General features: G+C 44.6%; 1 protein-coding gene across 1 annotated transcript; it reads left to right on the forward strand.

Moving 5' to 3' along the window:
- The first annotated feature begins 557 nt into the window (after window positions 1-557).
- ADPGK (ADP dependent glucokinase) lies at window positions 558-14,316 on the forward strand. The gene is given in 8 exon segments (XM_070763445.1): window positions 558-820; window positions 822-865; window positions 2,537-2,762; window positions 8,496-8,558; window positions 9,930-10,050; window positions 10,518-10,714; window positions 10,946-11,044; window positions 13,676-14,316. Coding segments are annotated over 8 exon segments (1,473 nt in total). The 5' UTR covers window positions 558-646; the 3' UTR covers window positions 14,225-14,316.
- Window positions 14,317-15,195: the final 879 nt, after the last annotated feature.

Consider the following 15,195-nt stretch of genomic DNA (forward strand, 5'->3'; position numbering starts at 1 on the left):
CAAATTTGTATGCCGCCTCTCTCCGTAGACTCGGGGCGGCTAACAACAATAATAATACAAGGTAAACAAATCTAATATTTAAGTTAATTTAAAAACCCCAATTTAAGAAACCAATTATACATACAGGCATACCATGCATAAATTTCATAAGCTAGGGGGAGGGAAAGTCTCAATTCCCCCATGCCTGACGACAGAGGTGGGTTTTAAGGAGCTTACGAAAGGCGAGGAGAGTGGGGGCAACTCTGATATCTGGGGGGAGTTGGTTCCAAAGGGTCGGGGCCACCACAGAGAAGGCTCTTCCCCTGGGTCCCGCCAAACGACATTGTTTAGCTGACGGGACCCGGAGAATAGTATAAGGGCAGACTAGATGGACCAGGAGGTCCTTTTCTGCCGTCAATCTTCTAGGTTTCTAAGTTGCCAAAGCACCAAATGAAACGAACCTGTGAATCAAAATGTCTAGAATTAGAAAATCAAAACAGCCAGAAGCCCTTAAAGTGGCCTTTGCTCGTACAAACTCCGCTTATTGGTTTTTCTATCCTTCCTTTTCAGAGTGGGATCTGTTCCCAGATGGATGGTGACCCCTGAACCCCCCCTCCGACCTCTGCAAGCCTTTTGGGAGCCTCTCCGTAACATCTAAGACTTCGCCATGTGGCACAAGGCCTTCTGCGTGGCTGTCTTGGCCTTGGCCACCGGCTACGTCTTCTGGCTGGACCCCGCATGGCCGGATTTCCTGGGGGAGCATCTCTGGGGACCCTTCCTCTACCAATTTCAGGGGGACCTGGGATCCCCAGAAAGCAGCATGGCCGCGGCCTGGGATGCCCCTCATCACCCGGCCAGCAAAGCAATGGAACCGAGTGGCTGTGGGGTAAGGATGGGTCGGACGATTCGCTTGGCGGGGCAGAGTGGAAGGACACCCAAAATGAGCGGGCTGTGGAGGTTTCGCGTTTTTAAAAAAATATCAGCATAAGAGATTAGATTAGATTATGATTAGAGTTGGAAGGGACCTTGTAGGTCATCTAGTCCAACCCCTCGCTCAAGCGGGAGTCCCTACACCAGTGGTTCTCAACCTTTCTAATGCCGCCACCCCTTAATACAGTTCCTCATGTTGTGGTGACCCCCAGCCATAAGTCTACCGCCAATTCTCCCAACAGAGCTATAAGCTGATTGGCAGGAAGATCAGAGGGACACCCCCACTGTAAATGCCTGATTGGTCGGATTGCAAAAACGCATTCCAAGGCGCCAGAATAGAAGCTTTAGTTCTTAACACCATGGGAAATTTGTCGTTACCCCCATGGTCTTAGGCGACCCCCGTGAAAGGGTCGTTCGACCCCCCCAAAGGGATCCTGACCCGCAGGTTGAGAACCACTGCCCGACACTATTTCGGACAAATGGTGGTACAATCTCCCTTTGAAAGTCTCAAGCGTTGGAGCGCTCACAACTTCCACGGGGAAACTTTTTATGTTCCACTGGTTGATCGCTCTCTCCGTCAGAAGGTTCCTCCTTATTTCCATGATGAATCTCTCCTTGGTCAGCTTCCATCTGTTGTTCCTTGTCTGGCCAGCTTTGGAAAACACCCTGACCCTCTTCTCTCTGTGGCAGCCCCTCTAGTATTGGAACACTTATTTTCTTTCTTTCTTTCTTTCTTTCTTTCTTTCTTTCTTTCTTTCTTTCTTTCTTTCTTTTCTTTCTTTCTTTCTTTCTTTCTTTCTTTCTTTCTTTCTTTCTTTCTTTCTTTCTTTCTTTCTTTCTTTCTTTCTTTCTTTCTTTCTTTCTTTCTTTCTTTCTTTCTTTCTTTCTTTCTTTCTTTCTTTCTTTCTTTCTTTCTTTCTTTCTTTCTTTCTTTCTTTCTTTCCTTTCTTTCTTTCTTTCTTTCTTTCTTTCTTTCCTTCCTTCCTTCCTTCTTCCTTCCATCCATCTTCCTTCCTTCCTTCCCTCTTTCCTTCCTTCCTCCTTTCCCTTCCCTTCCCTCCCTTCTTTTAGACCAGCAGTAGGCAAAGTTGGCTCTTCTAAGCTAGTTGGACTTCAACTCCCAGAATTCCTCAGTTAGCATGATTGGCTCAGGAATTCTGGGAGTTGGGGTCCACAAGTCCACCTTTGCCCACCCCTGCTTTAGACTCCTATGCCGCACAATCCCGCACAAACTATGGGACTCAGGGCGGCTTACGACGACAATAATACAATACAATGTGAAAAGTCAAATATAAATAAATAGTAAAAAGAGTAAAAACCCCATTATACTAACAATTAATAAACAAGTAATAAGCCCTAACAATCCAATTAGACACACATACATATTAATCACTCAGTTTGGCCACGGCCCAAGGTACTCAGTAGGGTAGGAGCTGTATAGATATCGTGGGGCAGTTGGTTCCAGAGAGCCGGGGCCGTCACAAAGAAGGCCCTCCCTGACAGGCCCGCCAACTTGCATTGCTTAGCCGAACAGGACCCAGAGGAGGCCAACCCTGTGTGATCTGGTTGATCTCTGGGAGGTTTGTGGCAGGAGACGGTCCTATTGCCCTGCTTCCCTTCTCTCCAGGGTCAACGCCTGCGTGGATGTGGTGCTGTCGGGGGTGAAGCTGCTGCAGGCCCTCGGCTTCCGTGGCGAGGTGGGGAAAGACCACCCCGTCTTGCATTCTGCCGCTGAACTGGAAGAAGCCTTTCTCCACTTCATGGGCCAGGGGGCTGCCGCAGAACGGTTCTTCAACGACGCCGAGGCCTTCCAACGCATTGCGCAAGCGGCGTCCAGTTATCCTGGTGCGCAGGTGAGCTCTTAGCTCGGGAAGGAGGTCCACCTGCCTTCAGTCGGTATGTTCTAGAGCAGTGATTTTCAACCTTTTTTGAGCCACGGCACATTTTTTACATTTACAAAAACCCTGGGGCACATTGAGGGCACATTGAGGGAGGGGGGGGGGGGCTACAAAAAGTTTGGACAAATTTTTTTTCTCTCTTCCTCCCTTTCGCTCTATTTCTCCCTCCTTCTTTCTCTCCCTTCTTTTTCCCTCTCTCTCCATCCCTCTTTCTTTCTCTCTTCCTTCCTTCTTCTTTTTTGCTCTTTCTCCCTCCCTCCCTCCCTCTGTCTTTCTCTCCCACCTTCCCTCCCTCCCTCTCTTTCTCTTTCTTTCTTTCTATCTCTTGCTCTCTCCCTTGCTTTCTTTCTCTCTCTTGTTCTCTTTCTCTCTCTTTTTCTTTCTTTCTTTCTCTCTCTTTCTTTCTCTCATTTTCTTTTTCTCTCTTGCTTTCTCTCTCTCTCTCTCTCATTTTCTTTCTCTCTCTGAGCTTCGCGGCACACCTGACCATGTCTCACGGCATACTAGTGTACCGCGGCACACTGGTTGAAAAACACTGTTCTAGAGCAGTCTTTCCCAATCTTAGCCACTTGAAAAGGTCAGGACTTCAATTCCAGAATTCCCCAGCCAGCATTCGCTAGCTGGGGAATTCTGGGAGTTGAAGTCCAGATATCTTCAAGTTGCCAAGGTTGGGAAACACTGTTCTAGAGGCGTGCGAGATTTGAACCCGAACCGGATCCACAGCATTCCTGTCATTTACAGATCCACGTTAACCGCCTTTTACTAACCCATTTTGCTATTGCTGACAATCACGTCCAAAATAAAGTCTTGGTTCCTCCCTTTAGACCACGGGTCCTCAAACTTGGCGACTTTAAGACTTGTGGACTTCAACTCCCAGAATTCTCCAGCCAGCATAGCTACATAGCTGGCTGGAGAATTCACAGCATAGCGGGCTGGAGAATTCTGGGAGTTGAAGTCCACAAGTCTTAAAGTCGCCCAGTTTGAAGACCTCTGGTTTATACTATTGCAGTATTGGCCATTTTTAAGGTGAGTGGACTTCAACTCCAGAGTTCTAGGCTGGGGAGTTCTGGGAGTTGAAGTCCACCTATCTTCAAATGGCGGAGTCTGGGGGAAAAAACACTGTTTTCCAACTAATTATGAGCTGATAATAGCAATAGCATTTGGACTTATACACTGCTCAAAAAAATAAAGGGAACACTTAAACAACACAGCTCCAAGTCAATCAAACGTCTGTGTAATCAAACTGTCCACTTAGGAAGCAGCATTGATTGACAACAGTGATTTCTGACAGTCTCAAAATGGGTGAGCAGTGTGGTCGGGCAGTAGGAATAGCAAGTAGGATGCTTGGCTGCATAGCTAGAGGTATAACAAGCAGGAAGAGGGAGATCGTGATCCCCTTATATAGAGCGTTGATGAGACCACATTTGGAATACTGTGTTCAGTTCTGGAGACCTCACCTACAAAAAGATATTGACAAAATTGAACGGGTCCACAGACGGGCTACAAGAATGGTGGAAGGTCTCAAGCATAAAACGTATCAGGAAAGACTTCATGGACTCAACCTGTATAGTCTGGAGGACAGAAGGAAAAGGGGGGACATGATCGAAACATTTAAATATGTTAAAGGGTTAAATAAGGTTCAGGAGGGAAGTGTTTTTAATAGGAAAGTGAACACAAGAACAAGGGGACACAATCTGAAGTTAGTTGGGGGAAAGATCAAAAGCAACGTGAGAAAATATTATTTTACTGAAAGAGTAGTAGATCCTTGGAACAAACTTCCAGCAGACATGGTAGATAAATCCACAGTAACTGAATTTAAACATGCCTGGGATAAACATATATCCATTGTAAGATAAAATACAGGAAATAGTATAAGGGCAAACTAGATGGACCATGAGGTCTTTTTCTGCCGTCAGTCTTCTATGTTTCTATGACAATCAATTTCACCTGCTGTTGTGCACATTCAACTTCGTACGGAACAAAGTACTCAATGGGAATATTTCCTTCATTCAGATCTAGGATGTGTTCTTTGAGTGTTCCCTTTATTTTTTTGAGCAGTATATATTGCTTTACCGCACTCTCTAAGTGGTTTACAGAGAGCAATCCAGTGTTTCTTCAACAATTTCAGGCCAGTAGTGAAATCTAAACATTACGGCTATGTAAATTCCTGCAAAGTCATGCTGGTTGGCGGCTGCCAACTGCACCAGAAGCCTCTAAATCCACTATGAGTTGACAGCTTGTTTTATCATTGCTCAATCTCACTTTTAATTTGGGTTAGGCGTTTTCAAATCTTTCAAAACATGCGTTTCTGAGATGTTTGAGAGGCTGGAGGGTTTTCTGCACAAGCTCAGGCAACGACTCTCTCTCTCTGTCTCTCTCTGCCTCTCTCTCTGTCTCTGTCTCTCTCTCTCTCTCTCTCTCTGTTTCTCTCTGTCTCTCTCTCTGTCTCTCTCTCTCTGTCTCTCTCTCTGTCTCTCTCTCTGTCTCTCTCTGTTTCTCTCTGTCTCTCTCTCTGTCTCTCTGTCTCTCTCTGTCTCTCTCTCTCTCTCTGTCTCTCTCTGTTTCTCTCTGTCTCTCTCTCTCTCTGTCTCTCTCTGTTTCTCTGTCTCTGTCTCTCTCTCTCTGTCTCTCTCTCTCTCTCTGTCTCTCTCTCTCTCTGTCTCTCTCTCTCTGTCTCTCTGTCTCTCTCTGTCTCTCTCTGTTTCTCTCTGTCTCTCTCTCTCTCTCTGTCTCTCTCTGTTTCTCTGTCTCTGTCTCTCTCTCTCTGTCTCTCTCTCTCTCTGTCTCTCTCTCTCTCTGTCTCTCTCTCTCTGTCTCTCTGTCTCTCTCCTCTCTCTCTCTCAGCTCTATACAAACAAGCACATTGGGAGATTTTAGTAGCAGCCTTGAATTAACAGATATCTGATGTTCAGAATGTGTTTCTGGAAGCATTAGTTGTCTTTCTTTCTCCCTCCCCCTTTTAATTGAGTTTGCATTCTGTTCTTTATCAAAAGAATATGCCCAGCAGATGAGAGAACTAAAATAGAACCGAAAGCAATGAAAGAAACTGAAAATAGCTGACGAAAGTCAGCAAATGTGTCGAGGAACAGAAAGCTTGGATAAAGAGATACATACATTCAGGAACTGAGAATTCACAATCAAGAGAATTTCGCAAACAATCCTAACCGTTCCCCACCATCTTCCTCCTCCTCACACACCCCCTACTCCCCCCTTCAGTTTTATACATTTGTAAAATTGCCTGTAGTAGAAATCTGCAGCACTGGAAAAATCGCATTGAGCGGAGAAACCTTATAGAGTGGCGCCTCTACTTAAGAACTTAATTCGTTCCGTGACCAGGTTCTTAAGTAGAAAAGTTCTTAAGTAGAAGCAATTTTTCCCATAGGAATCAATGTCAAAGCAAATAATGCATGCAAACCCATTAGGAAAGAAATAAAAGCTCGGAATTTGGGTGGGAGGAAGAGGAGGAGGAAGAAGAGGAAGAGGAGGACAGTTGCTGCTGAAGGGGCTACCTTTGAAAAGTGTTCGGAAACTTCAGATCGTGCAGAATGCAGCTGCGAGAGCGGTCATGGGCTTCCCTAGGTATGCCCATGTCACCAACACTCCGCAGTCTGCATTGGTTGCCAATCAATTTCTGGTCACAATTCAAAGTGTTGGTTATGACCTTTAAAGCCCTTCATGGCATCGGACCAGAATACCTCCGAGACCGCCTTCTGCCGCACGAATCCCAGCGACCGATTAGGTCCCACAGAGTGGGCCTTCTCCGGGGTCCCGTCAACTAAACACTGTCGGTTGGCGGGCCCCAGGGGAAGAGCCTTCTCTGTGGCGGCCCCGACTCTCTGGAACCAACTCCCCCCAGAGATTAGAACTGCCCCCACCCTCCTGGCCTTCCGTAAACTCCTTAAAACCCACCTTTCTCGTCAGGCAATGGGGGAACTGAAACACCTTCCACGGGCATGTACAATTTATGCATGGTATGTTTGTGTGTGTGTTTGTTAGTAAAATGGGGTTCTTTTTTAAATATTTTAAATTATATTTGGATTTGTTATGAATTGTTGTGTCTTGTTGTGAGCCGCCCTGAGTCTGTGGAGAGGGGCGGCATACAAATCTAAATAATAAATAAATATAAATAAAATAAAGAAGGGGAGGGGAGGGGAATCAAAAAAATCCAAAACTTTAAGACTTAAAAAAAGAAGAAGAGGGACTCTTGAGGTGGTGAGGAGGAGCACGCGCCTCCAATACATCCGGCGCGAGGTTGCCTCCCATATACTGGCTGCTGCTACTGCTACCTGCTTCCTCTTCCTTCCCATGCTGAAGGGGCTTCCCTCTCCTCTTGCTCACTCGCTTTTGTAGCCGGCGCCTTTCCTTCGCTGTGGTGACTCCTCGGCTGCCCAGAGCGAAAGGAGCGTTTCTTTTCTCTGGGCACTGGCAGAGGTTTATTCCCTCTCCAAGTGCCCAGAGAAAGGAAAATGCTCCGTTCGCTCTGGACTGCCAAAGCCTCCTTAAGCGCCAACGAAAGGCTCCTCTGGCAGCCATAGTTCCCTCTAAGCTGAGCAGTGAGCAATCGCTCACTTAAAAATCATCATCAACTCAGAGTTTTCCAAACCTGCCCAGAAGCCGAGAGGGAAAGAGTGAGAGGGAAGGAGAGAGAGAGGAAGAGAGGAAGAGAGAGAAACAGATAGAAAAAAGAGAGGGAGGAAAAGAGAAAGACAAAGAATGGGAGTAAGGAAGAGAGAAAGAAAATCAAAATCTAGTTTGAAACTAGCTCAACTATTTAAGTGGCATTTTGATATTGATAGAGTTGCCCTATTATGAGCTCACTGTTATAGACACACAGTACAGTATTTTATTTTGAAATTCTTTGAGGCAAAACAGGGTGGGTTTTTTATTTGTTTGTTTGTTTGTTTGTTTATTTATTTATTTATTTATTTATTATTTCTGTGCCGCCCAGTCCCACAGAGTTGGCCTTCTCCGGGTCCCGTCAACTAAACAATGTCGTTTGGCGGGACCCAGGGGAAGAGCCTTCTCTGTGGCGGCCCCGACCCTTTGGAATCAACTCCCCCCAGATATCAGAGTTGCCCCCACCCTCCTAGCCTTTCGTAAGCTCCTTAAAACCCACCTCTGTCGTCAGGCATGGGGGAATTGACATGTTCCTTCCCCCTAGGCTTATAAAATTTGTGTATGGTATGCTAGTGTGTATGATTGGTTTTTAACTTGTGGTGTTCTTAAAATTAATTTAATATTGGATTTGTCTTGTATTGCTGTTGCTGTGAGCCGCCCCGAGTCTGCGGAGAGGGGCGGCATACAAATCTGATTAATAAAAAATAAAAAAAAAGGGACTGCCGCTCAGACACTATACTTTTCCGCCCACCCCCCAAAAAAATTAGAGGGAACACTGCTGGCAGCCCAGAAAAGCCCGAGATGGCCGGGATTAAAGGGGGAATGGCAGGAAACTGGCCGGGCCTTCGTGCCGCTCTCAAGTTTCCTGGGAAATTATTCCAGGCTCGGGTTCTTAAGTAGAAAATGGTTCTTGGGAAGAGGCAAAAAAATCTTGAGCACCTGGTTCTTATCTAGAAAAGTTCTTAAGTAGAGGTACCACTGGACTTGAATGTAATCGGTTGGTTTTTTAAAATGGAACCTCCCTCCCTGTATGATGGCATTGTGCAATTCAATGACTTCTTACTCTTGCAGTTGTATGTTGGAGGAAATGCTGCTCTCATTGGCCAGAAAATCGCATCTCATCCAGACTTAAAGGTAAACTTTGTTCTTTTGTCTGTAACTATTAATTGTATTGTCCCACTGGGGGGGGGGGGGGGGTTTGTATATCATAATGTAGTTTACGATAATACATACCAATGACATGTCTGCTCACCAAATTTAGATCTTCAGCAATAGAATTCCAAAAGAAGAAATGGAGCTCTTTAAATAGACGCTTCATGCTATTTCCTCATCTTAGCTTTCGGGAGACTTACACTTGCCTCACTATCTCCGTCTCTCTCCTCCTTTCTTTTCATCCCTGTTCAATATTTTTCCATGGCATCTCTTAAGGGTTTGTTATAAGCACTTCATATCTCCTGCTTGGTGCTGTGTGTTATTGTTTGGTGCAAAAAAAACCCCCTACTTCCTGCGGCAAAAATAAAAAAGCATGTTCCCCTTGGTCACATCCCCCCCCAGCATTGCTCCACGCCCCCCCAGGGAGGTCCACCCCACTATCTAGCTGACTGTAGATCTGTAGGTTAGCAGTTCAAATCTCATCACCGGCTCAAGGTTGACTCAGCCTTCCATCTTTCAGAGGTGGGCGGCATAAAAATCAGATAGATAATTGATAGATAGATAGATAGATAGATAGATAGATAGATAGATAGATAGATAGATAGATAGATAGATAGATAGATAGATGATAGATAGATAGATGATGATAGATAGATAGATAGATAGATAGATAGATAGATAGATGCTAGATAGATGATTTAGATAGATAGATTGATTGATTGATGATTGATTGGATAGATAGATGATGACAGATATATAGATGCTAGATAGATGATTGATAGATAGATAGATAGATTGATTGATGATTAATTGGATAGATAGAAAGTTAGATAGATAAATAGATAGATAGATAGATAGATAGATAGATAGATAGATAGATGAGAGATAGATGATGATGATAGATAGATAGATAGATGATAGATGATGCTAGATAGATAGATAGATAGATGCTAGATAGATGATTGATAGATAGATAGATTGATTGATTGATGATTGATTGGATAGATAGATGATGATGATAGATAGATAGATAGATAGATAGATAGATAGATAGATAGATAGATAGATAGATAGATAGATAGATAGATAGCTTCTGCCAACCTAGCAGTTCAAAAGTAGGTAAAAATGCAAGTATAAAAATAGGGACCACTTTGGTGGGAAGGTAACAGTGTTCCATGTGCCTTTGGCATTTAGTCATGCAGGCTACGTGACCACGGAGATGTCCTTGGATAGTGCTGGCACTTTGGCTTAGAAACAAAGATGAGTACCGCCTCCTAGAGTCGGGAATGACTAGCATGTCTGTGTGAGGGAATCTTTCCCTTATTATCTTATTATCGCCCTGTCTACTTGTAGGTTCTGCTTTGCGGCCCAATTGGGCCCAAGCTTCACGAACTGCTTGACAAGAATGTAATGGTCCCTCCAGAATCCCTTCAAGAATTCGATGAGTACCATCTTATTTTGGAATACCAAGCAGGTAGGTGCCATTGGAAGATCCAAAAAAGGTTGCTGGTAGAATAGCGTAAAGGACTACCATCTTTAATGTACTGCTCAAAAAAATAAAGAGGGCAATCGAACAACACATCCTGGATCTGAATGAATGAAATATTCTCACTGCAGGTGAAATTGATTGTCCATCAGGGTTGCTTCCTAAGTGGACATTTTGATTACACAGACGTTTGATTTACTTGGAGTTATATTGTGTTTTTATACACACATTCCACAATAAAGGGAACACTCAAAGAACACACCCTAGATCTGAATGAATGAAATGTTCTCATTGAGTGCTTTGTTCTGTACAAAGTTGACCCCCTTTTCTTTCTGGGAGCCTCTCAAACATTGGAACGCTGCTGTCGTGTCGCCTCTATGCCTTTTCTCTATAAGACCCATCGCAAAGATTCCGTCTAACGCTGGGCTTTTGTGTTGTGGGGATGGGCTCACCAGGTGAAGAGTGGGGAAAGCTGAGAGCGCCCAACGCCAACCGGTTCATCTTCTCCCATGACGTGTCCAACGGGGCCATGAACATGCTGGAAGTGTTTGTGTCCAGCCTGGAGGAATTTCAGCCAGACCTGGTGGTGCTTTCGGGGTTCCATATGATGGAAGGACAGACCAGGGAAATTCGCCAGAGGAGGATCCGAGAGGTAAGATCCAAAATGCTTTGTCTTCTCTTTCAAAAACTTCAAAAACAGCTTCCCCTGTCCCCACAGGCCATCGGGAGGCCAGAAATGACCTTGTTTCCCAACTTCTGGTGGCCCCAGTAGGCTCGTATTTTGCCCTCCCCAGATTCCAAAGGCTTCACCCTTCTGCTATCTTCCCATAGGCCTTTTGCTTCCCCTGGTCTGAATTTTTTGGGTATGTCTGTTTCTCTGCAGGCTGTAATTTCCATTTCTGACATTCCCACCGACGTCCCGGTCCATCTGGAACTAGCTGGTATGACTGACCCAGACCTCATGAGAGACATAATTCACCAGGTAATCACAATGGCAGAGTTTCTTCTCGCCTTCAGTAGAGGGGGAAGATGTGGCATGAACTTAAAAGTACCTGGGATGCGCTAGACAGAGTTTAAAGACCTTGGATGGAGAGGACGTCTTGCCTATTTTACATATGATGAGTCAGGAACCAGTATGGATCACTGATCGAGACTCCGGTGTAGAGTAGCAAAGGTCGAAAATCCATTATTTCTGATGGCAAGGATATCCATCTGTCTTTTGGCATGCTTGATTATTATTATTATTATTATTATTATTATTATTATTTATTAGATTTGTATGCCGCCCCTCTCCGAAGACTCGGGGCGGCTCACAACAGTGATAAAAACAATATACTGTAGTAGTGGAACAAATCTAATTATTAAAAAACATATAAAACCGTATCATTATTTAAAAAACCAAACAGTACATTCATACCAAACATAAAACAAAGTATAAAAAAGCCTTGGGGAAAGGTGTCTCAACTCCCCCATGCCTGGTGGTAGTCTTGAGTAGTTTATGAAAGACAAGGAGGGTGGGGGCAATTCTAATCTCCGGGGGGAGTTGGTTCCAGAGGGCCGGGGCTGCCACAGAGAAGGCTGTTCCCCTGGGGCCCGCCAAACGACATTGTTTAGTTGACGGGACCCGGAGAAGGCCAACTCTGTCGGACCTTATCGGTCGCTGGGATTCATGCGGAAATTGGTATCCAATTTCCAATATATTTTATGACTTAATCCAGGGGTGTCCAACCTTGCACAGTTTAAGACTTGTGGACTTCAACTCCCAGAATTCTCCCGGCCAGCAGGGCATGAATTCTGGAAGTCCAAGGTTTGGACACCCCTGCCTTAATATTGACAAGTGCTGCAGCTGCCAACAAAAAAGACAACGCAGTTCTAGGCTGTATAGACAGAGGGGTAGAATCAAGACCACGTGAAGTGTTAATAACGTTTTATAAGGCCTCATTTGGAATAACTGGATCCTGTTTTGGTTGCCAGAATGTAAAAAAAGATGTGGAGACTCTAGAAAGAGTGCAGAGTAGAGCGACAAAGATGATTAGGGGACTGGAGGCTTAAAACATATGAAGAATGGTTGCAGGAAATGGGCATGGCTAGTTTAATGAAAAGAAGGACCAGGGGAGACATGATAGCAGTGTTCCAATATCTCAGTGGTTGCCACAAAGAAGAAGGAGTCAAGCTATTCTCCAAAGCACCTGAAGGCAGAACAAGAAGCAATGGGTGGAAACTAAACAAGGAGAGAAGTAACTTAGAACTAAAGAGAAATGTCCTGATACTTAGAACAATTAATCAGTGGAACAGCTTGCCTCTAGAAGTTGTGAATGCTCCAACACTGGAAATTTTTAAGAAATTGTTGGATAACATAGAAACATAGAAGACTGATGGCAGAAAAAGACCTCATGGTCCATCTAGTCTGCCCTTATACTATTTTCTGTATTTTATCTTAGGATTGATATATGTTTATCCCAGCCATGTTTAAATTCAGTTACTGTGGATTTACCAATCACGTCTGCTGGAAGTTTGTTCCAAGGATCTACTACTCTTTCAGTCAAATAATATTTTCTCACGTTGCTTCTGATCTTTCCCCCAACTAACTTCAGATTGTGTCCCCTTGTTCTTGGGTTCACTTTCCTATTAAAAACACTTCCCTCCTGGACCTTTTTTAACCCTTTCACATATTTAAATGTTTCGATCAAATCAGAATTCGATAATAGTGTTTCAATACCTCAGAGGTTGCCACAAAGAAGAGGGAGTCAACCTATTCTCCAAAGCCCCTGTGGGTAGAACAAGAAGCAATGGGTGGAAACTAAACAAGGAGAGAAGCAACTTAGAACTAAGGAGAAATTCATGACAGTCAGAACGGTTGATCAGTGGAACTCCTTGCCTCCAGAAGTTGTGAATGCTCCAACAGTGGAAGTTTTTGAGAAGTTGTTGGATAACCATTTGTCCGAAGTGGTATATGGCTTCCTACCTAAGCAGGGGTTGGACTAAGACCTCCAAGGTCCCTTACAACTCTATTATTCTGTTCTGTTCTACTGTACAGTGTTCCCTTGATTTCCGCGGCGGATGCGTTCCGAGACCGCCCGCGAAAGTCGAATTTCCGCGAAGTAGAGATGTGGAAGTAAATACACCATTTTTGCTATGGACAGTATCCCAAGCCTTCCCTTAACACTTTAAACCCCTAAATTACCATTTCCCATTCCCTTAACAACCATTTACTCACCATTATTTCTGGTACTCACCATGGAATAAGACACTTAGTGATCCTGATATTTATAAACATAATTATTTATTAACAATAATTATTTTTTTTGTTATTTATTTGCAAAAATTATTAGTTTGGCGATGGCATATGACGTCATTGGGTGGGAAAAACCGTGGTCTAGGAAAAAAAACGCGAAGTATTTTTTAATTCATATTTTTTGAAAAACTGTGGTATAGTTTGGATTTGTATGCCGCCCCGAGTTTTCGGAGAGGGGCGGCATACAAATCCAAATAATAAATAATAAATAAATAATAATAAATAGGCTATTCGCGAAGTTTGAACCCGCGAAAATCGAGGGAACACTGTATTCTAAGTTAGACTCCTCCAACGCCAACCTGGTCTCTCTCTTAGCAGATCTTCCTTCTCGTAAACTCCATCGGCTTGAACGAGCAAGAGCTACTCTTCCTCACCCAGGCGGCCTTGGGACCTCACTCTGCCTTAGCTTCCTGGAGCGGCGTCCCAGACGTGGGCACGGTCAGCGACATCATTTTCTGGGTCTTGAAAGAACACGGGAGGACTTCAGCCAAGGCTTCAGGCCTCACCCGGATCCACTTCCACACCTTGGCCTACCACCTCCTAGTCACCGTGGACGGGTATTGGGCCAACCAGGTGGCGGCTGTGGCTGCCGGAGCCCGGGTGGCGGGAACCCAAGCTTGCGCCACCCGGACCATCGACGCCAACAAAGTCTTCCTCAAGGCGCCCTTGGAGTTTGCCACTTCCAAGGCGGACGGGGCCTCCAGCATCTCCTTAAACCCGAAAGAGCCCATCTCGGTGTGGCACCGGGGCGGCGTCTCTTTCCATTACACCCCCGTGCTGGTGTGTAAGAGCCCTCTGCGGACTGTGGGCCTCGGCGACGCCATATCTGCCGAAGGGCTCCTCTATTCCGAGGTCCACCCTCACTAAGCACTGAACAAAGAGGTCACTCCAAAGTTCGGACCAAGCAGGTAACAGGCTGGAAGGCAGATTGGATCAGGAACCAAAATGGGGGAAGAAATTGGGTTTATCGCCATGGGAATGTTTATAATACAGTGGTCAGGGAGGAGGTTTTATTCAGTGGGCAGCCCTTCTGGCTGGAGCGAGAAAACAAAGCGGTCTTTTTTAAAAAAAATAATAAATCCATATAATTTGCTGAAATTTCTAAAGGGAGGTTGTTCACGGTGCTCGATTATTCCAGGGCAGTGATGGTGAAGGTATGGCACGGGAATTTTTTAGATGGAATAGATGTTCACTTGAAACGCATCTTTGGATCCTAAGGCTGGAAAATGGGATCCTATCTTTTCACCAGAAGGCAACGATAATGGCTCGCAATCACAAGGTGGGGTGGGGTGGGGAAACGGGATGTTTCACGCTTGGTCATTTCCAGGCAGCCGTTTTCTTTGCCCGGCTGAAATGTGCGAGAACTCCCCAAATGGAAATGGGACCACTTTGGGTGGGCTTCTGCTCCGACGTCCAGTTGGGGCAGTGAACGCCAGAAGGGTGGCATTGAGGAATAGCAGCTAGAAAAAATGAGAAGACTTGAATTTCTTTCTTTCTTTTTCTTTCTTTCCTTTCTTTCCTTCCTTCCTTTCTCTTTTTCTTTCTTTCCCTTTTTCTTCTTTCTTTCTCTCTTTCTCTTTCTCTCTTTATTTCTTTTTCTTTCCTTCCTTCCCTTCCCTTCTTTTTCTTTCTTTCTTTCCCTTTTTCTTCTTTTTCTTTCTTCCTTTCCTTCCTTCCTTTCTTTTTCTTTCTTTTTCTTTCAAAATTTCCCTTTTTCTTCTTTCTTTCTCTTTCTCTCTTTCCTTCCTTTCCTTCCTTTCCTCTCTTTTTCTTTTTTTCTCTTTCCCTTTTTCTTCTTTCTCTTTCTCTCTTTCCTTCCTTCCTTCCTTCCTTCCTTC

Source organism: Erythrolamprus reginae, chromosome 10 (assembly GCF_031021105.1).
Source record: "Erythrolamprus reginae isolate rEryReg1 chromosome 10, rEryReg1.hap1, whole genome shotgun sequence".
NCBI lineage: Eukaryota > Metazoa > Chordata > Lepidosauria > Squamata > Dipsadidae > Erythrolamprus > Erythrolamprus reginae.